The sequence below is a fragment of the Schistocerca americana genome, chromosome X (assembly GCF_021461395.2).
Source record: "Schistocerca americana isolate TAMUIC-IGC-003095 chromosome X, iqSchAmer2.1, whole genome shotgun sequence".
In the NCBI taxonomy this organism is placed as follows: domain Eukaryota; kingdom Metazoa; phylum Arthropoda; class Insecta; order Orthoptera; family Acrididae; genus Schistocerca; species Schistocerca americana.
This window is the reverse complement of record NC_060130.1, coordinates 312,113,788-312,137,170: the sequence shown is the minus strand read 5'-3', so window position 1 is coordinate 312,137,170 and position 23,383 is coordinate 312,113,788. Positions and strand designations below refer to the sequence as shown.

Below are 23,383 nucleotides of genomic sequence, written 5' to 3'. Positions count from 1 at the left end.
TAGTCTTGGGCTACCTCAACAATAATTTCTAAAGCTACTTGAATCTATGCAATTTAGAAATAAGAGATTTAACTTTGAACTTGAACTAAATGATTCTGAACAATTAACAATAGTATAATTTAGTATGTACCAAGCTGAGCTGCAGTCACAGGTAAGCTGAAATATGTTAACAAAACTCGCACTCTTAATTTGCGCTCGTGTAATCTAAATATTGTAGCCAGCTATGAATACTTTAACTGAACTTTGAAATTAAAGCAGTGAAATGGAATGATATTACTTTAATGCTCGCGTTTGAATTTCAATGACACTCGTGTTCATTCCGGAAAAGGAAGGGACCCTGCTTGGTAATGAAATTGGGACAATGAGTAACAAAGGTTCATGCTACGTTGCTGCAATTTTGTGAGGCAAATTGAACTGTTTGAAAAGCTGGGATCTGCCATACAGTTCTAAAACTTAACGTGCTTCCAGTCTTCCTTGTTGGTTGATTGAAGGTTTGAAGTCGTCGATCGAGGAGGTGGCGACAGTCACTCATTGGCGGCCGTCGCTGTTGCAGAAGCTGGATGTTGGCGCGCCTTCTTCTCGGCACGGTCACCAGGCGAAACGGGCTCTTGATGTGCGCCAGCTAATACTTCTCGTCCGCGACACTGTGACAGAAACTATCATAGCAAGTTGAGCGCAATTACATGCTGCCAAACCCCAAAAGCACGGCAACTCGCGGGAGCGTCACACAACACACCTGCTCCACCGCTCTACCCCAGCCAGACTCTCTCTGCCCGCGCTCCATGCGTCAGAGTTAACACTACCAAAGAGCCTACACAACCTATCGATGTAATCGTTCGATAGCATAGTTTTCCCTAGGTAAGACCCAGCGTAAAAAAACAAATAGTATTTACAAAACAAACCAATTATACATCGACATAAATGTATATATATATATATATATATATATATATATATATATATATATATATATATATAAACACACAAATAGTAGAACAATTACAATATATAAAGACACAGAAACGTCATGTCTTCAGGTAACAAAATAAGGAAAAAAATTTATAGTACAATAGATGGAAATAGGAGGATATGCATTTCTGGTGTTAAATGTTCTGTTCAACCGCTTGACAATACTAGCTTTAAGGTGAGTAAACGTGGAGTAGTGGTGTGTGCCATACCGCTCCATCACAGTTTTGAAATATTCATTGTAAAACTCTCCACCGTGATCGGTTTGATGATTGGCTGGGCATCGATTCGTTCCTGTCTGCAGCAAACGCTCAAACACCACAGCAACATCTCTACCGGTTTTCGTTTTCACAGGTAATGCCCATGCGAATTTAGCGTATGTATCAATAACCATTAAAATATATTTGAATCCATTATTATGAGGTGAATATCGATTCATATCTACAGGATCAGCTTGCCACAAGTCATCCAGTCCTTTAATCATGACATGCCTATGAGAGTATATTTTGCATGCTGGCTTGTGTAGTTCTCCAACCACGGTCTCCATACTTATTCAATGATACCTCTCTCTCGAAGCTCGGAGATGATGGATACAGCCTCATTCGAATGAGCTGTATTGCCCGCAACAGCCGAAGCCATCAACAGTTGAAGTCTGTCTATTAGTTCATCTGGGTCATCGTAACATATATACTGCGGGACTTGATTGCTCACTCCTTTATGCTGAAAGTCTACATCCTCACCGACGCTTTTAGCTTGCTTATTGAGTAAAGGTTGTATAACGGTCGTGTATTTAGAGTTTTCAGTCTCTTTCAGTGTTCCGTCAGGATTTCTATACAGATCAGTCAAGTTAAGTATTTCCCGATAGACTTTGCGATCATCAGCAGAGTATTTTAAGTTTTTTGATGGCCTTAGGAAGATTAGATTCATTAATCCAGATATTCTTTTAAATTCTGTATCCACTATGTGTATTGTGCTATCGGATAGTTATAGTTTGAGAGCCTAGCATGTGCGCTCATGCCCTGCTGACAACAAATGTTCTATCTATCTTAACGGTCGGATACAGCGATTGGATCATTATTATGCAAAGCTATCTTGGTGATAGATTCGGTAACAGGTTTAAAAGTTTCGTTTAGTGTTTGCTCACAATCTATATGTCCCAACTTAACCAAACGTAATTTCTCTTGAACTGCTTTGCGCCCCTGAATGACTTTATGCTTTGTCGACATCTCGAAGGATACTAATCAGAGCTTTGAATATCACGTGGTTTTATATATGCTTTGTTGTACTTCTTCTTCTCCTTTTTTCCTACACCACCTTCTTCAATAACAATGGCCTCGGCTTCTTTCTTGCTCTCAATTGCACTAATTCTGTTCTCTATCCGGATTTGGTTAATGGAAAGAAGTTTCTGGGTGTTCTTTAATTCCCTTGCAACTTTAACTAGTCTGGACTCAAGATTTTTAAATTTGATATCGGTGTACATGCGGGCATTCTGTCTTTGCACACCTAATCTCTCAGACTGAGCTTCCGCCATGAGTGCGAATTTGTTCACGGTGAAGTATTAACTGATGGGATAAGCCATTCTCGTACGTTTATATATGGGGAAAGTCTTGGAAGTTCCTGCTATACCTACCGTCATTCAGTTTACGAGTTTTATCAATAACGAGAAAGCCGTATTGTGAGTGGTCCCAGCAATCAGCACATATCTTTACAAATTCATTGTATGACATGTCGGTCCCTACGTGAGCATGGTAAATGTGCTTTAAATTGAGGCTGTCTTGTTTGAATGCTATAATGAGATTTACGTTGTCCCTCACCAACTGTTTTGGGATCCTGGAATACGTCTGGCTCAGATAAAATACATCAACACCCATATGACGGCCGAAGCAGAAATATTTACGGATTTGGTCCTGCCTTTCAACAGCGACATCGTCGGATATGAAGAAAGTGTTAGGCTTTACGTCTTCAGGTGGGGGGATGTCGTCGTTTTCACTGAATGCTGTGTGCGTTACACCATCTACTCCACCTAATATTTGAAGCGGACTCCATCTATGTGCATTAGCAGAGCCATGAGGAGATTTGTCTTACCACAGTTGGAAGGACCTACAATTATAGCTCGTATGCTGTCAGGCAGGAGTGCTCCATTCTTACTGGTCTTCTGGTCTTGGTCATCATCACAGGACCAGTCACCTACAACAAAGTCCTTGCAGCGAGGGTGTTTCACCCAACCTGCCATGATACCTACTAAAAGTCATATACATTAAGGTAGGTGACATTTTGTCTTGACAAATAAAAACAAATTTAAGATTATAAATATATTTAGCTATAAAGATATTTACAAATATGACAATCATGAGAAGAAATCAATTTATACTTTTTTAAAGGGTGCAGTAGAAGTACAGTATTTGGAAAATAGCTGTTTCTTGTACGCTTTAAATTCCGCACGTATAGCGTGTAACGTTACAGGTGCATTGCAATAGTCCGGTATTCCATGAGTAAATTTGACTTCAACATTTCTAATACATATTCGAGGAATAGCACAAGACTTGGGCACTGCAGTTATACAAGCACTAAAACAATGTTCTATATCATCTGTGTGGATGCTGCATGTGTAAAGCCAGTTAATGATATCACTCCATACTGCTTGAACATATGGACACCATCTATTTAGTCTGTCTATCGCCCTAGTTACAGCCATGTGTAAATTGAACAAGTTATCAACAGTCGAGTGCTGCATGGAAATACTATAACCGTCAGCACTTTTCATTCCTAGTGTAGCATCATGGTACATTGATAGAATACTCACAGTTAGACTGCCACAGTACATGTCCTGGTAGGACTGGGATGGATAATAGTCAGTAGTCATATTATTCTTGATCTGTGTTTTTACATGACAGAGTTCATCCCACTCGTAGTCAGAAAACTTCACTTTAATATTTTTGAGCACATTTTCGAGCACTAACACAGTTGACAGGCTACCGTATTGTGAAACTTCAAGTCCTACATGAATACGTTTTTAACCATTACTATTAAGATATAGGTTGAGGCGAATAGTGAAGGTTGAGGTGCACTGGCCACAGGTATCTTCTCATCGACAACATCCACACATGCGTGGTTGCTTGCAAACTACACAGCTGTTAAACTCATCGTGGTCAGACACCAATAACTCATCGATGGAGAACATTTGGTATGACTAGGAGGATGGTCTTCAATGATATATATTGGTTATACAGATATGTTTAAGACAATGCTAATTGGCATCGACTGGTCGTCTCTTCCGTTTTGGGAGAGTGAATGCTTGATGATAAATATGCCGGCAGTTTGCGCATGCGCATGAGTTTATGCTGCTTACAAGATGAATCCTGGTTCCATCTGTCTGCATTACTGAAATCCGCTGAACAGAATTCTTGTGCTTATTCCCCCAACACTCATCCATTATCATACTCTTCCATACGTCATGTAGCGAACTGTGGCTACAGTCCTCCCCCAAATGTCTACATGTAATGCAGCTATTGAAAGCTGCTCTATCCCCAACATTCATGTCCATGATCGAACACATGGCGATGGTTTCACAATGACAGCTCAGCAAAGACTGATTGTAGGGCTCTTCTATAAATGCAGTAGGCTTTGTTCCAGCCATCTAGGTGTCGAGGTCCTTATACATGACACTGATTAGACCTCTGATGACGTATGCAGCTCCCGTCTGGGGATATGCAGCTCCCACACGACTGCGCCGCCTGCAGATCATACAGAACAAGGTGCTACGAATCATCAGCAATGCTCCACGCTACACACGCACCGTGGATCTTCACCATGAATACCGCCTTGATACCCTCAAGGAAGTATTCAAGAAACACGCCACACGACTATACAGGAACTCGAGACACTCGAACAATCCTTTCATCCTCACTCTGGGAAACTACGATCACAACCACAGGTGGAAACACAAGCGGCCAAAGACACTGCTAGCTAGGGCATAACCACCTATGGTAAACTAACATACGCAAACAGCGACAAACGCCGGTAAGCCCCTGCATATCAGCAACACTGACTGGCAACTACCAGCTGCTATTAGAGCCAACCAACAGGCCACAGCAGGGACACCGACGAGCTCGCCCACAGACGCACGAACGATCTGCCAACACTCCCTCACACTGTGCCTCCGGTATATGACCTATCGGACACAAGACCGATAACAAACCTAACTGTTGCAGGTTGCAGGACGCTGAACGAGGACTCTGTACCAGCACCCAGCGCCAGCCGCCGAGCAGCACAAACGCACAACATCAAGGTATCGACATGCATGATACCCACTACTAACAAAGCCTATCCTTACACAACCTATCCCAGGCAGCAAGACAACCGCTACTGCTCTTGCCGCCCGACCTAACTTTCGCAGGGTTTTTTTTCCCTTGGCTCTTGCTTTGGCACTTTTTTTTCCTCTGCCCTTCAAACCGCTACCCTTCGTCAGATTTCGACCAATCTATCTCCAGATGAGCGCGTATTAATGGTTAATCCTAACCAGACGTACGCAGACATCGCAGTACCCACATCCTGCGACACCTCACTTTAGTGAATACTAACCCTTATGCAGAGATGGCAGTAGACCTTTCGTGTTGGCCATCATGCCGGTGTGGGCGTGGAGGGGCTCCACCTCTTTTTTTTTCCCAGCCATCTTGAATGACGTCATGGTAGCGCTCCCTGGTGGTGGAGGTATGAACAAAGCAACTGCAGACACACATTCATGACATAAATAACAATAAATGATAATAAATAACAATGAATGATAGTAAATTATAATAAACACAAGTACGGTTTAGCATGTGTTATCCTGTTGGAACTTTAATTTCGCGCCTATTTTTTCAGGAGGCTTAGGTTAGGTAGCTCAATTGACTTATTTTCCCGCCAAAATTCACAATTCCCGAAATTTTTTCTCAAAGGTTAGGTTAGTGGACATAGCACAATTGGCCTATCTTCCCGCCAAAATCGGCCATCTTGGATGACGTGATGCGCTGTTGCCAAGTCTACATGCTGCCATCTTGGATGACGGCATCGCCACCATCTTAAATAAATTTGGCAACAATGCAGAGTGCACTGACACATACTTAGTCCTACTATTAGCGTCAAGGGTAACCACAGCCATGGTCTCCGAGCTGATAGTACATGCTGCTGCAAACGTCGTCAAACTGTTGCAACCAGCAATAATGCAAAAGAAAACTTGTACGAATAATGTCTAGTACCATACAGTTCCCCTATACCCAAAGACACTAATGCTCTGCTATCAAAATGAAACACTGCTACTGTGTGGAGTTGCCTGGGAGGGGAAGGACTAGACCAAATTAAGGGTTGAACATCATTCATGACTAAAAATATTTATTGAACAAGGTATGCTTAAAAGATAAATCAAACCAGTTAAGGAAAATTTACTTGTAAGCTTTCAGCAGGTAATTAAAAACACGTTAAGAACAACAAAAAGCCTCAAAACTGATAAAATTTCATAAATGTGCACATCCCTGAACATGTGCTACAGTGTTTACTTTGGATGCAAGTAAGACTTTAATACACTGTCATTCTGTCCCACATTGTATTGTTGAAAGCACAGGAAACCTAAAATGTTGTATATGGTTATGAAAATCTCTATGTTCAAAGACAAAAAATGAGCTTCTCACTTAACAATCACAGTTATGGAATTAAATACTTTCAGCAACCCACATTACACAGACAAAGAAATCTGTTGTATGTCCTTGAGAATTATAATCATTTATCAGTAAGTTTCAGTTCCTATAACGAGATACCATGTAATTATTAGGGCACATAACTTTTGTTTGTACAGACTCTTGTCACAAAAGAACGAAGCAAAAATTTAATACAGTATCTATACTTCAAAACAACAGCTACAAGAAGAAAAATTTGTGCCACAAACAATTTAGTAAATCATCTTATCGCATTTTCTGATAGGCTGTTTACTGAATTACAATTGCTTGGTATCACTGAATGTTCCACAACACAACTGAACAAAGAAATGAAAACTTAGTAAAATAATGAACTTAAAATTTACGTTGTTCCCCAAAAAGACACACATATACATTTCAAAAAAATACATACTTTAAAAAAACCAAGACAATTACAATGTTGCGTAAAGGAATTTTTTGGCCCATAGGAGTACTGTTGATCAAGAGGCAGCGCAAGCAGCAACTTCAGAAACCAACCAGATGTACCCAGGTAGTTACCCAGGGTAAATCAGATAGGGACACCTCCCAGCCCGAGACAATTCTTCACATGGCGCTAGTAACAGCTAGTATTACCTGGCAAGTAAAAGTTCAACAAATAATCAGATCATAAATGATCTGAAACCCCTTAATCATGGAACTGAACACAATGTGGCTAACCAAAATCTCAACAAGGAGTAAGAAGAATGGCCTACCAAATGCAGTTCTGCAATTCAGGGGCGGCCACGCGGGGCGGAAGATCAAGATGAATGGATATATATGGTTGGCAAACGACAGTACCTTAAAATGGATGCATATGGTTGGCAAACGACAGTACCTTAAACATCAAAAATTTGCCACGAATCCTTTTCTCTGTGAAGTAACAAGAATGAAAGACTACAAAGGCAACAACACAGTACGTCTTAACAACAGAAAATCACAAATTTACGCTGGTAAAACAAGCAGTTGGTAGAAACATGTGCAGGCCTCTTCACTCCCACTCAACATACCCATAACTGGGGCTTAAGCAAGCAGGAAGATTGAGCTAGTATTATTATAGTTCTAATAGCAGTGATGGTGGGTATGGCACATATGCAGACAGCGGCGCACTGTGAAAGGCAATAGGAAGGAACATTTTGAGAATATCATGCTGTCCCTAAAGTCAGTCAACAGACTTAGGTATCACACCACAATTCTAAGACAGCACATTTCCCACTTAACCAAGTGGCCGCAACCACGGACTTCCGCAAGAGGAATAGTCTCTGCCACCTGGTGTCCTCCGGAGCCCGCAGGATGAAAACATTTCCGGAAAAGTGAAGAGCCCTTCCTGCTCTGCTGCCTGCCATCGAATAAATCACTCCTCACACTCGCTTCATTTGCAGAATGGTTCAAGTGGCTCTAAGCACTATGGGACTTAATACCTGAGGTCATCAGTCCGCTAAACTTAAAACTACTTAAACCTAACTAACCTAAGGACATCACACACTTCTATGCCCGAGGCAGGATTCGAACCTGCGACCATAGCAGCAGCACAGTCACTTCGTTTGCATGTGACCCATCTTTCAAAAGACGAAAACCGAACTTCGGAAACCATTTTTCGCTGTCGTTTTACATGTTAAGGTCTGTTGCGGATTTGCCAGCCCAGTCAAATATGGCCTCTGAAAACAGCTGATCCAGTTTCTGATTCAGTCAACACAATACTTATTTCTCATCACTTAAATATTACAGCAAGACAGCTTCAAATTCACTCTAACATTTGTGCTTCCCCTTCAGTGCACAGTAAGTACATATTAACCGAATATTCTGAAAACAAGACGTTAGTGGACAACCCAAGCACGTTTCAAAACCGGTTGCGCTTACATGGGAGCGAAAATCGACTGCGAAATTGGAAAACCGGCAACTAGAAGCAGATTTCCAGAATCTATTTTGAAGTGTTTACATGACAGTATTGGGGCTAGGCTGGTTCTGTTACAAAGTACCGTTATCGAAGATGGCTGCCATGACGTCATTCAAGATAGCGGATGGCGTGAATTTCAAATTCCAACAGGATAATGCATCACACCAAGAAAAATGGCGGGAAAAAGGGACATGACTTTATTATTTAACCAATTTCAAGCAAATGTGTTCGCCACTGAGTCTGGACTGCAACTGGCTTAGTTCATATCCAGGCCATCAGAGGTCGCCACCATGATGCTGCGCAAGAGAGAAAGCTGGCGACCTTGAGTCATCTACTGACGTCACAGGCCCGCGAGCAGCCGAGTGCTCCCTCCATACACGCTGTAGACATAGTATTTCGTAAATATTCTAACACTCACATCCTGCAGCTAATGCATAAATTACCCAAGTACTTAATTTCATTTCAGTTTTAATGTACCACTTTGATGTTCAAGGAACAAATGACAAGTTTCACATTTTCCCACTATGGGTGCTGTGGTCCTTCATGACATACCACCCCCCACCACTAGAATGCTGCTCTCCTATTCGCTACTGCGTTAGTCACTTCACTGTACGTCATAAAACCTATATAAACCAGACCACAACCCAACTCGCCCTCACTCTGCTCCTACACTGGGCCCAGTGCATTTATCGTCATTAGCAAACTTTCGATATGAAGCGATCAGGATCCACCAGCAGCACCGACAGTGCCAGTGGAAGCAGCAAACGATCCCGCTTCGAGGAAGTCCCATTACCTGGTAAGTACATTTTCAGTGTTCCAATATCTGTACCCTGTGTATGAGTGCTACATCCGTTTATGATCGCTCTCTATAAAGATTGTTGCATATTTTAACGGATTGTGAGTGTCCTGTGTTATGTCTGTAGTCCAGTGCTCTCTATAAAGATTGAGCTTACTAGCGTTGTGTGTCTCTATGTTCTGTGTTGTATCTGTTTTGGACTGCGTTCTATACAGAATGCTGTGTCATTTAACAGATTCTATGTTTGTCGTACTTGTTATATCTGATTTGGACCGCAATCTATACACAATGCAGTGTCATTTAACAGATTCTATGTTTGTGGTACGTGTTATATCTGTTTTGGATCGCATTCTATACGGAATGCTGTGTTATTTAACAGATTCTATGTTTGTGTGTCTATGTGTTATATCTGTTCTGGACCGCAATCTATACAGAATGCTGTGTCATTTAACAGATTCTTTGTTTGTGTGTCTCTATCTTATATCTGTATTGTAGCCCATTCTACTCAGATTGATGTGTCATTTAACAGATTTTGTCTTACATGTTATATTTGTTTTGTAGTGCTCTCTATAAATGTTTCATTTGTTTCCTTTTTTGCCTATATGTTCTGGTCTGCTGATTTCTGTATCATTTAAGTCACTGCACATTTTCTTTTCCATACTCGATATTATACTCAGTCTTTTCCATCCTTCTAGATTTCATCCCTCAAGTGCTTGCCGCTCTAGACCAGCAGTTCGAGATGGAGAGGGCAGAGTTGGGGTTGGGTTTGGTTGTTTGGGGGAAGAGACCAAACTGCGAGGTCATCGGTCTCATCGGATTAGGGAAGGAGGCGGAAGGAAGTCAGCCGTGCCCTTTCAAAGGAACCATCCTGGCATTTGCCTGGAGCGATTTAGGGAAATCACGGAAAACCTAAATCAGGATGGCCGGACGCGGGATTGAACCGTCGTCCTCCCGAATGCGAGTCCAGTGTGCTAACCACTGCGCCACCTCGCTCGGTGAGAGGGCACAAATGCATCTCGAATGTTAGTACATTTCTATTAAAAACGTAGTTCTTAGATCAAAACAATTTAATCCAATGTGTGTGTGTGTGTGTGTGTGTGTGTGTGTGTGTGTGTGTGTGTCTATATACATTTTCCTTTTGCATACATTCAGTTTTCATATTCTTGTCTTTTCTTTGTAGATGTCCCTAATTCAGTGCACAGGGAGGGGTGTACCAACCAAAGCGTACAAGGCAACGGCAGTCAAACGACGTCCGCTCCAGGGGGCACCCAGTTTTTAGGGGAGGAGGAAGAGGAGCTCGACCTATTGATAATGATATGGATCAGAATCACGTAATGACCTCCTTAGAATACTCAGCAGTAGCTAGGGCTTTTGAAGGGTGGGTCTCATTCACTAGAATTTAGAATCCGGGCAGGAGGTATCGTGACCCTGTTGGGTTTTTACAAGTGTGCCTCCCTGTCTTGGAGATCAAGCTCCTCAAAGTCCTACAAGATCTGGGGTTTAGCAACATTAAATGCAATGCAGTGTTATGCTGTGAATTGAGTCACCCACCTAAACATCAAGGTGAGGCGGAGACAAGGACTCTGCACTATATATGGGGTGATAATGGTGCTATTTCTTGGAGCACATCGATTGCTGAGTGGTAGCGAGAATCCACTTTGAGCACTATTATGGCCCTATTTTCCGAGATGGAAGTACGTGGGTCCTCTAAAGCACCCAGCAGTATACCACACCTCTACATCCATATACATGTCTATGATCCAGTAAATGGAGGGTCCAGTTATATTAAACTCCCTAATTATATTGAGAAAAAACATGCGTGCATTAATGTTCAAAATCAGCATGATAATGCTTGTTTTGCATGGTCAGTCCTGGCTTGTCAGAGAAATTACAATTACAAAGTCAGAGATATTAAGATACAGTATAACTTTCATGGAATAAAGTTCCCTGTAATGATCCAGGACATACATGAGTTTGAAGCTCAGAATACCGGGATATCGGTCCACGTTTATGGCCTGGGGATGAAAAGGACAAATCAGACGAACAGGACAAGCATACAGTAGTAGGTCCCCTCCATTGCTCAAAATTTGCAGGTGAGCGAGAACAGCATGTAAACATGCTGCTCTTCTCTGAAGGCGATAATTACCACTACATGTGGATCAAAGGCATGTCCCAACTCCTCTCCACCCAACAATCAAAAAACTACCATAAAAAGCATATTTGTTTAAGGTGTTTGAATTATTTTTTGTCTGAGTAGTTATTAGTAACACATCTATTAGACTGTGCTTCCAAGGATACGGTATGTGTGATTATGCCCACTGAGGAAAATAACTTCATTAAATTTCAAAATGCTCACCACCAGCAGCGTTTCCCTTTTGTTGTGTGCGCCGATTTTGAATGCTTGCTGGCTCCTATTACTTGTGGTGAAGGGAACTCAGTAGCCTCACACACAAATTTCACACAAAAACATGTACCGTATGCGGCAGCATTCCAAATCGTATGTGGATATGATTCTAAACTTAACCATTATCAGTCTTATGTAGGGAACGATCTAGCATGGACATGCATTTGCTTGCAGATGTTTTCGAAAAGTTCCAGAGTGTATGTATGACTACGTACTCTCTGGACTCCGCCTTTCATTACATGGCACCTGGGTCATTCTGGAACGCTATGCTAAAAAAAACGGGCCACAGCACTGAACTTTGGTCTGATCCTGCAATACTTGTGTTTTTTGAGCGAGGGATCCGTGGGGGACTTTGTCAATGTGTTCACATGCACGCCAAAGCAAATAACCTGCGGATGGGTCTCGAGTTCAACGCATCCCTTGATTCTAGTTACATTTTGTACTTCAATGTGAACAACTTATACAGGAATGCCATGACGCAACTGCTGCCGGTTGGTGGGTTTAGTTGGCTGTCCGAAGACGAATTAAAGGGATTAGGTGGACAAATAGTGGGTCTTGCAGCTGATTCTGATGTAGGGTATGTGCTTGAGGCAAACATAGCATACGCTAATAATTTGCATGGAGATACAAGCGACTTGCCATTATGTCCAGAGCAACAAATTCCGCGAGGGAGCACCTTCCCTAAACTGCTGGCTACTGTTGGGGATAAGCAGAGGTACATCGCTCATTATCATAACCTCCAGCAGTGCCTCAGATTAGAGATGAAGCTTGTTAGAGTCACTCGGGCAATCTCCTTCAGCAATCCCCCTGGTTGAAGAAGTGTATTAAACTAAATACCGAAAAGAGGGTGGTCGCAAATAAAGATTTTGAAAATTATGCAGAATGTGCGAAATGAACGCGATGTTGTCATTAAAACCTCACGGGAAGGGCGTTATGGCATGAGGAAATGTATAACCAGGCCAAATTTTAAGTGGACCACAATCTTCAATGAAAACTTTGATGCTGTGGAGATGTCGAAGACTGCAATAGAGTTTATGAAGCCCATCTCTTTGGGGATGTGCATACTGGATATCTCCAAATTCTACATGTACCGATTCCACTATGAGTTTGCGAAACTTCATTTCGAAGAACCAAAGTTACTTTATATTGATATACAGACAGCTTTATCTACTGGATCAAGAACTGCAATCCATATGAAGTAATTAGGTGCAGTGGTTAACAATTCGACACGTCTTCTTACGAGGCCAATAATCCTTACAGTATTGTTTGACAAAACAAGAAAGTTATCAGTCTCATGAAAGACGAGTCGAATGGTTTACCAATTGTAGAGTTTATGAGATTGAAGTCCAAAATGTACGAATATTGTACAATGGACGGGGGCACCCAGAGGTGGGAAAAGGGTGTTAGATGCATGGCATCTCGTGTTCTTACGGTCGAGGACTATTTGCAATGCCTGTATAGTCGCAATGTTGAAGGCTCTCGTCCACACATGGTTCAACAAACTAGCATTAGATCACGAGGTCACGAGGCGTTCACTGTGCTGCAGTCTAAGGTCGGATTGTCTCCCCATGACGATAAAAGAGTCATTTGTGAGGATGTGGTGGAAACCCTCCCATACTCACACTATTTACTTGAAACGAAAGTAAGGGTGGGGGACTCTGGTTGATTGATAGAGACGGAATCAGCATGTGAATGCTGTGAATGAGGGTTATGCGTGGAAATAGTATGGCTCTTTTATCATAGTGTAAATAATGGATGAGAGTGTTGTGTGGTGTGTAGCACTTTGCGTGTTTCCTTGTATGTCTGAGTGTGCGAATGAGTGTGGGCGCCTGTGTTTATTATATGTGTGTGTAAATATATATATGTTAATTATTTTTTGGAAGAAAAATGATAAAAATGAAAAAAAATGTTAAACTGAAAAAAAGTCTATTTATGTAAATATTTTTTGACCAGCATTAGTATGTAATATATGAAGAAAAGATAAAGTTTCCCACTTGAGTTGTACCTCCTATATCAAGAAAAAATAAACTTTGCACACTTCATATGTGCTTCCGTTTGATTGGTTGTAGAGATTAGATTTTAGTTTGTAAGTTTCACCTACTGCTAGCCATCCAGTCAGACCTAGTTATAAGTACGTGAGTTCCACCAATTTAATTTTTTATATATGTTCACTTGCTTGTTGTAGTGGAAAAATGTTTAGAGGCATCGACTTCAATGAAAAATATACACATGTTCACCTCGTTCTTGTAGTGGAAAATGTTTAGAACCACTTACTTCAGAGAAATGTCCAACCCCGGTAGCTGAGTGGTCAGCACGACAGGCTGTCAACCCTAAGGGCCTGGGTTCGATTCCCGCCTGATCGGAGATTTCCCCTGTTCAGGAACTGGGTGTTGTGTTGTCCTAATCACCATCATTTCATCCCCATCGACGCGCAAGTCGCCGAAGTGGTGTCAAATCCAAAGACTTGCACCAGGCAAGCGGTCTACCCGACAGGAGGCCTTCGTCACATGACATTATTATTATTATTCCGAGAAATATATTTTCATTTGCTCGTGGTACTGGAAAATGTTTTAGAGCCACCCACTTGAAGTAACTACGTTCGACTTTACTTAAAAGTGTTTTCCTTTTTTCGGGTGGAACTTCACTAGCGATAGTATTTACGGTGTAAGATTGTAAGATAGTGTAATTAGGTTGTAGTACCTCTGCATTAGTTGTAAAATTACACACACACACACACACACACACACACACACAATATATATATATATATATATATATATATATATATATATATATATATATATATATAATTTATGTTAGGAGAAAGCTTATATTTCTCAATAATGCAAAATGTTAAATATGTATCTGCAAAGAAGATTAGTTCGATATTTTTCGTCAAAAGTCAATTATTTATCTGTAAACTCATGTATTAATGTGGAAACTGTATCAATTCAATAATAAATTCACTTATTTTATTGTAAAAATGTCGAATTTTGTTATTATGTCACCCCTCACTAATCATCATTCTTTTCAACACAAAAATATTATAAATATATTTTAGTGTGTCTACAAGAGGTGGATACAGCCATATTGCAATGCACAGACCTATAAGGTGTCCTGCTTTAAAAACAAATCATTTCTGAATGACATGTGCTGGACTTCATCCAGTGGTCATGAACACGCAGTGTGCCTCAGCACTTTCTTTCAGCCCATGCGCTTGCAGCTGCGTGGCTGGCATCTGACGCATCGCCACGCAGGTGAGGTGAAAGCTGGTTTGTTATTGATTCAGATAACATTACTCAGCATGTCAAAGCTGAGGTATGTGTCTCAGACAGTTCCATTGGGATTCGCTTCATATACAATATCCCCCAATAAAATTACACTCTACGGACATTGGGTGTCATAGAAAGAAAGAAAAATAGCAAATTTTATAAATGATTATTTATTTGTAATCCAACTTAAAAGTAATTTTACATTCTCATATGCAGATACAAAAGCACTTTTTTGGTAAATGTTCTTCAGTCGATAGATAGATGGACATCTGTACAATTCCAGGTCTTGAATAGAAGCAAATTTAAATATTCCACACAGCCAGATAATCATTGCATCACCTTAAACGTAAATGATTGTCTCCTTGTGATAAAATACTAGGAGCACTCTCGCCAAATCTTTATAAGACATGCCAGGGTCATACCAGTGAATTCCGTGATAGAAGTGTGTTAACCACATTGCACTTCTACCTGTTCTAATGCACTTCACATCCTTGAATGGTTTTGGCGATGCAACTCTTGATGCAAATGTTCCTATTATTCCATCACTTTGTGTGAATGCTATTAATGCACAGTATTTAATTATGAATTGCCTGCGTTCATCACAGTAAAATCCTTGAACGTCAGCTATGGTCCTCAGACCTTGGGGTAACATCGTGATCTGCCTTAGAGTTAGCAGAGCGCCTATTAGTTTATACAACTCCTTGCACCACACCAGTGAGCGGGCAGTAGTTAACAACATAATCATGCAGAACTAGAGCACACGCTGCAGGGTTGTCTGGGCAGTTTGTTGAAGATTCAAATTCAATCTGCACATCTACAGGCCCTGTTTTAATTATCTTTTTCTGTTTTGAACAGTCAATCACTATTATTGGTGCTAGCTTCTTGGACTGAAAAGGCATCCTTCATTTTCAACGCCTTCGTAGTAATATGCTCGGAATCTGGTATATAAGTCAAATGCCAGTCTGTATATATTGCTGTCCCACTATAGATGTAGATTCTCATATGGATAGTATTCGGAATTCAAGTAGACGCTGGCGTTTGTTAACTTGTAGTGGTCAAATTCAGTTGAGTCCTTTTATGCATTCCCATGCCTTTGAATCTGAAATCCGATTATGACGAATCAAGGTGTTTCCAACTGCACTGATGTTTTGATAGCTCAACGATGTTTGATGCTGTAGGTAGGACTGGGTATTCAAAACGTTCCCATGATCAGAAGGTTGGTGATAGATAGGTGCCAGCATTCAGAACTTTTAAGAGCTTCAAGCATTCCTCGTCAGCAACAGTAATGTGAGGCATTTTCCATACTACACTATTAATCTTGATTTGAACATTCTCTGCAGCTGTATGAAAGAATGAATTCACATCACTTGCACTCCGTACCAAAATAAGCTCCTGTTTAGCTTTCATAATAATTCACTGCATGTCCTCAATATAACCCATAAGTATTTTTAGTGGCACGTAAATCGGCTGTATCCACCCTCACCATCCAGCGCATCTATGTACCATCCCGCATTTTCCAAGCTGTTTGAATCAGAGGCTGAGGCTGAAACGTAGGTCTTAAGGGTTGACATTATGCCAACATTGCGTGTGCGTTCGATTTCTATACCGTTAAGTTCATAATGTATCTCGTGAAACAGGAATGCTACAGCATTTCACGTGAGCTTCGAGAGCGTTACCACAGTGCCGTCAGTTTTCTTAAATGTACAGTCCAGATACAGGAAGCTCTTGCAAGGCAGTGTTATGGCGTCCTGATGCTGGATAACAATCCTAATTTCATCATTTTTGTTAAATGTGCTTGAAGCGTAGGGTTTGCGTGAGTGGTATTCATGACGTATCATTCTACTGACTGAGTTACGTTGAGTGACGTCATTTTGCGGTTTGAAACATGCTGAAATAAGGAATCCGTAATTAAGGCGTGTTATCACCTTGCGCTTCCGTGATACACTGACGGGTTGTGAGCTCGGTGTGCTAGCTTTATACCTAACTCACATCCCGCCTTAGATGCAAGCGTACAATGATCTCTTCTCCTCGAAAGTTAACTAGCTGATTATTCTGGACAACAGTACTCAGTTATAGGTAATCCAGTGTCTGAACTGTCACCGGGAGATACATAGTGTTTGTAGGGGATTGAACTATTTTATACCCAGTACCAACTGTAGGGAAGAATCCGTAAATTGAGTGAATCAACTTATCTTTGAGGTATGAGTTTGCGACAATATTGCACTCAACGTGGATTGTGCTGACTGGAAGTATATCTACAGCTTGAACCGATGCGTAAAATTTACTGGCGTCCTTCATCAAAACGTGATCCTTTGCAAAACCTAGCAGTGGACCTATTGAATCTCTCTGTATAAAGTCGTTCGTACCACTCTCTGTCCGTATTTCAAATTTAAGGGTACTTAAGTTTGCCCGTAGTTCAATACATTTTCCTGACTGTTATAAGACTTCGTATAAATCATCAGTATCGTAGCACTCCGTCTTCAGGCCACAAGTGGCCCATCGGGACCATCTGACCGCCGTGTGGTCAGCACACCGCTCTCCCGGTGGTTATGATGGTTTTCTTTGACCGGAGCCGCTACTATTCGGTCGAGTAGCTCCTCAATTGGCATCACGAGGTTGAGTGCACCCCGAAAAATGGCAACAGCACATGGCGGCTGGATGGTCACCCATCCAAGAGCCGGCCACGCCAGACAGCGCTTAACTTCGGTGATCTCACGGGAACCGGTGTATGCACTGCGGCAAGGCCGTTGCCATCAGTATCGTAGGCACCAGGTTTATTTGTAGAATCGCCTTCCGACCGTCAATTTCCAGATGCAGTTTATTGTTGCTCTTTGTGGTATTTGGAATGCTGTTATACGTGTCCAGACCAATCAGCGCATTACTCCAGTCCCCTGCACTTATATCAATCGGTGGAAAGTACTTTGCACGTAATACTGATCCTCGATCTTTTAAAGTCAGAGTGTACGACATTGCATCTAAGCCTCAGATGATGGGCGTGTTACAATGATGGCTCTTTTAAATGTGTGGATGTTTGCACACCGGTTCTGATGAGGAAAGGAGAAAGCATGCATTCCAGACTTCTCACTGCTTGGTCTAAATATAATGCACATTCCAGAGGTTTTCTGATGCGGGCAAAGGCTAATTTGCCGTGGCTGTGATGAGGAACATAACGCAGAGATGCCCACACAGGTGTGTGTTAAAGTCCTGATATCGCCAGAAATTATAGAAGACACCTCTTTTGCTGGTGAAGTAGCGTTGTAATTCTTCAGGCGGCTGTAAATCCCCAAATGAATCGAAATATTGTACTGTATTTGCACTTTTCTTAACATACGCCACCCAACGGGTCGCTGGACCCCCAGCAACATCTAAATTTACAATTCCGCACTCATTAGTCCACCACATGGTCTTCGGTAATGTATCCTGCATAAAGACTCCACGGAATCGAGGAATGTGAAGTTTTTCTTTAAGAATATTAACCAGATCTTTATTCGCGAGCGCTCGATCAGGTAGGATAACTAACGTACTTTTTTTTTATTTATGAAGAGACCTAGTCCTTTTCTGTATCGTTTCCAGTAAAGACCCTTTCCGATAGCTGCTGCTTCCATGGCCCGATTATGTCTTCTGGCTTCCTCTACTTGTGCCTGTGTATTCTGTGCGTTTTTTACTGTTTTGGCTACAGCTGCAGCCCCACCTGTAAGTGAACCTACCGCCGACAGAGCTGCAAGGGCTTGAATGGGGGGCAGAATAATTCCAACTGATGTCTTTGGTAGTGGTAGGACCCTAGGTGGTTTAATTACAGTCTTCTTCTTCTTCTTCTCCCCCCGCCCCCCCCCCCCCCCTTCAACACACGTTTAGCTGCACACATCGACGTGAGAATACAGTTTTTGAAACAACCGCTTTTCTTCCTCTTTGCCCCCAAAGCTGTTCGCGCTGCATTCATAATTCGTTTGAAATTCTTTACCCCCAAGCCCAACTTAATTTTTCCATGCATGATTTTATCAACTACGAATGCAGCAACGCGCTAACCAATTCCGAGATCTTTTCATCGTTTTATTTGCTTAGCTTTATCGGCTAATATTCGGTCGGCAACGTGGCGTGCTGGTAGATCTTTATTTGCAGCGTATGCGAGGTCGTGTTCAAGGCAGGCTTCGTCTAGTAGGTTAATACCTCTATCACCGCGTGCCAGACGTTTCTGAAGCTTTGTTCCAGCCCACAGAAGTTATATCCCGGAATGTGCAATTCAACAGGCAATTTGTCGAGAATACCATCTCGACCTCTTATTATGGTGTGCCTGCTATCATGCATGGTACGCTACTGATGAGATAGAGGTCTACGCTCCCTCTTATATACTAACTCGTCAGCGTCAATCCAACTTTTTCTGATGATGGAAATCCTAACCGTTTAACTAGCGCTCTATTCCCGCGACGTCGTGTCACGCGTTCGATGAGAAATACATCTGGTTCAGAGCTCTTCTGCAATTCCTCCGTGTAAAAGCATCCTGCAATTTCTTCACCCTTGCCATCCTTTAAGATATATGTCCTAGGGTTCGTTCTCTGCACTTTGGATACTGTGACTATCTCCGCCGACCAGTTTGGTAAGTACGATTTCTCGAACGCTGTCTCGTGTCTAGAAATACGTACTAAGTCTCCTACATTTAGCCTCTGTTTGCGTGGGTCCAGCATTTTAATGCGGAAATATACTGTGTCCATTAGCGAATTATCGCGAACGTCGATCAGTCTCATTTTTATTGTACTATGTTTGGTTCGATTATACCGTGCAATTATCTGTGGTTAGTTAGTTAGGTTTAAGTAGTTCTAAGTTCTAGGGGACTGATGACCTCAGAAGTTAAGTCCCATAGTGCTCAGAGCCATTTGAACCATTTTTTTCAACCTTTAATCATAACATGCCTGTGAGGGTATGTTTTGCATGCTGGCTTGTGCAATTCTCGAACTACCGTCACCATACTTATTCGATGATACCTCTCTCTTGAAGCTCAGAGATTATCGAAACAACCTCATTCAAATGAGCTGTATTGCCCGCAGCAGCAGAAGCCATCAAAAGTCGAAGTCTGTTAATTAGTTCCTCTGGCTCACTATAGTTTATATACTGTGGGAGTTGATTGCTCACGCCTTTACGCTGAAAGTCTACACCCTCAACAATGCTCTTAGGTTGCTCATTCAGTAAAGGTTGTATAATGGTTGTGTATTTAGAGTTTTGCGGGTTTCTCAGTGTTCTGTCAGGATTTTTATACAGCTCAGTCAATTGTAGTATTTCACTATGCACTTTACGATCATTGTTAGAGTATTTTAAGTTTTTTGAGAGCCTTAGGAAGATTAGATTCATTAAGCCAGGTGTTCTTTTAAACTCTGTATCCCTGATGTGTATTGTGCTATCGGATAAACTTATAGTTTGAGAGCCTAGCATGTACGGTCTCTCCCTGCTGACACCAAATGTTCTATCTATCTTACCCGCCCCATACTGGTTGGTGAATTCTGTGACTGGATCATTATCACGCGAATCCATCTTACTGATAGATTCGGTAACAGGTTTAAAAGTTTCTCGTAGTGTTTTCTCGCGATCCATATGTCCCAACCTCATCAAACGTAATTTCTCTTGAACTGTTTTGTGCCCCTGAATGACTTTATGCTTTGTCGACATCTTGGAGCATACTAATCAGAGCTCTGCATATCACGACGTTTTATATATGCTTTGTTGTTGTTGATCTTCTTCTTGTTTCCTACACCTCCTTCTTCAATAACAACAACCTCAGCTCAGTTGCACTATTTCTATTCTCTAGACGATTTTGGTTAAGCGCAAGAAGTTTGTGAGTGTCCTTTAATTCCCTTACAATCTTACTGAGACTTCCCTCAAGATTCTTAAATTTCATATCGGTGAACATGCGAGAATTCTATCTATACACACCTAACCTCTCAGACTGAGCGTCCGCCATGCGTGCGAATTTGTCCATGGTGTAGTGTCTACTGACGCACTCAGCTATTCTGTACGTTTATATATGGAGATGTTTGAAGGCTATAATGAGGTTGGCGTTATCCCTCACCAACTGTTTTGGGATCCTGGAATATGTCTGACTCAGATAAAATACGTCAACACCCATATGACGACCAAAGCAGAAATATCTACGGATTTGATCCTGCTTTTCAACAGCCACATCGTCAAATGTGAAGACAGTGTTAGGCTTTGCCTCTTCAGGTGGGAGGATGTCGTCGCTATCACCGAGTGCTCTGTACGTTACACCATCTACCCCATCTAATATTTTCTGCAGTAACTGGTACTTGGGTTGAAAGAGTGTTTTGGAGAAGACGAAAAGGTGCTCGAAGTGGACTCCGTCTATGTACGTTAACAGAGCCATGATGACATTTGTCTTACCACAGTTGGGAGGATCTACAATTATCGCTCGTATGCTGTCAGGAAGGAGTGCTCCATTCTTCTTTTTCTTATTGGTCTTCTGGTCTTGGTCATCATCACAGGACCAGTCACATACAACAAAGTCCTTGCGGCGAGGGTGCTTCACCCAGCCTGCCATGATACCTACTGTGCTAGGTACTGGCATGCAATAGGCTTTTATATGATAAATAATATGTGTGTGTAGCCACTATAGTGCAGTCACCTTACCAACTGAGCTACAACGGCTACACAATAGAATGAACTCCAAGTGATATATTTAAAGGGAAGAGTGTCACATATAATTATGTACATAAACGTATACTAACATGCATTAACATATGTCACATTTTTGTCTAGAGAAATAAAAAAGACAAACAGAAATTTAAGATTATAAATATATTTATTTCTTCAAGATATACAATTATGATCAGCGTGGAAAACAATAAGTTCATTCTTTATTAAGCAGTGCAGCAGAAGTACTGTATTTCGAAAATAGCTGCTTCTTATATCCCTCAAATTCAGCACGTATATCTCGTAATGTTACAGGCGCATTGCAGTAGTCTGGTATTCCATCAGAAAATTTGAGTTCAACATTTTCAACACCTATTCAAGGAATAGCACAAGACTTCGTCACTGCAGTTATACAGGTACTAAAACAATGATCTATATCTTCTATGTGAATGTTACATGTGTGAAGCCAGTTAATGATGTCACTGTATACAGTTTCAACAGTTTCAACACATGGGCGTCCTCTATTTAGTCTCTCTATTGTACTAGTTACTGCCATGTCTAGATTGAATAAGTTCTCAATAGTTGAGTGCTGCATGAAAATACTATGAACCTCAGCACTTTTAATTCTTAGTGTGGCATCGTCATACATTGATAGAATACTCACAGTTAGACTGCTTAGTACATGTCCAGGTAGGAGTGGGATGGAGCGTATTCGGTAGTCATATGCTTCTTGATGTACGTTTTTAGACAACAGAGTTCATCCCATTTGTAGTCAGAAAACCTAACTTTAATATTTTTGGGTACATTTTCGAGCACTAGCACAGCTGACAGGCTACTGTCTTCTGAAACTTCAAGTCCTACATGAAGATGCTCTGAACCACTAACTGTTAACACATAGCATGACGTGAACAGTAAAGGCTGTGGTGCACTGGAGGCCGGTATCTTCTCATCCACAACATCCACACCAACACAGTTAGCCTGCTGTTCTTGCACAGATGGTTCTACATCTCTTATGCGATGATCAATGGATGGCGCATACAAAGGAGTCCAGTACTGTGAAGCCGCCTCAAGCGCAGTTTCTGGCACTGACATTAGCACCTCGCTATCCTGCTCCAGCATGCTGAGAATCTTTACTACAGGATCCTGCATGGAAGAGTCCGAGGTCACCACATGTGCGGGCCCCGACAGGTTGGAACCTGCTAATGATGACATCAAGGGTGAAGCTAGCAGACAAAGAAGAATATTCGTAAGCATATGCTGCTGCTACAGAAATAATAATAATAATAATAATAATAATAATAATAATAACAGTAATTATGCGAAATAGATACTTACTTTTCTACTGCTTCCTCCTCCTATTCTGCAGCTGCTGCTACAGAAATAATAATAATAATAATAATAATAATAATAACAGTAATTTTGCAAAATAGGTACTTACTTTTCTGCTGCTTCCTCCTCCTATTCTGCAGCTGCTGCTGCTGCTGCTGTGGTGACTGACGCTTCATCTTGACTAACTGACTGATCTGAACAGAGATCGAGCAGCTGCTGAGTCCTCCTTATATACCATCCACCTACGTCATCATGATGCCGTGTTCATGTTGGCTGAATCGTGTGATCACATGACCTATCGAAGTGCCCTCCAGCGGTGAGCTCATGAACTAGATCAGTTCTTCGGTCTGCTGGATCGGAGGCAGTCGTCTCTTGTGG

At 41.6% G+C, this 23,383-nt stretch overlaps 1 protein-coding gene across 1 annotated transcript in view; it reads right to left on the bottom strand.

Moving 5' to 3' along the window:
* The window catches only part of LOC124555987 (ornithine decarboxylase antizyme 1), a 147,242-nt gene extending 124,354 nt beyond the window's left edge, over positions 1 to 22,888 (bottom strand). Inside the window, exon 1 of the mRNA XM_047130032.1 lies at positions 22,562 to 22,888. Coding sequence (XP_046985988.1) covers positions 22,562 to 22,888 — 327 coding nt within the window. The remainder of the gene's footprint in view (positions 1 to 22,561) is intronic.
* Between the last annotated feature and the right edge of the window lie 495 nt (positions 22,889 to 23,383).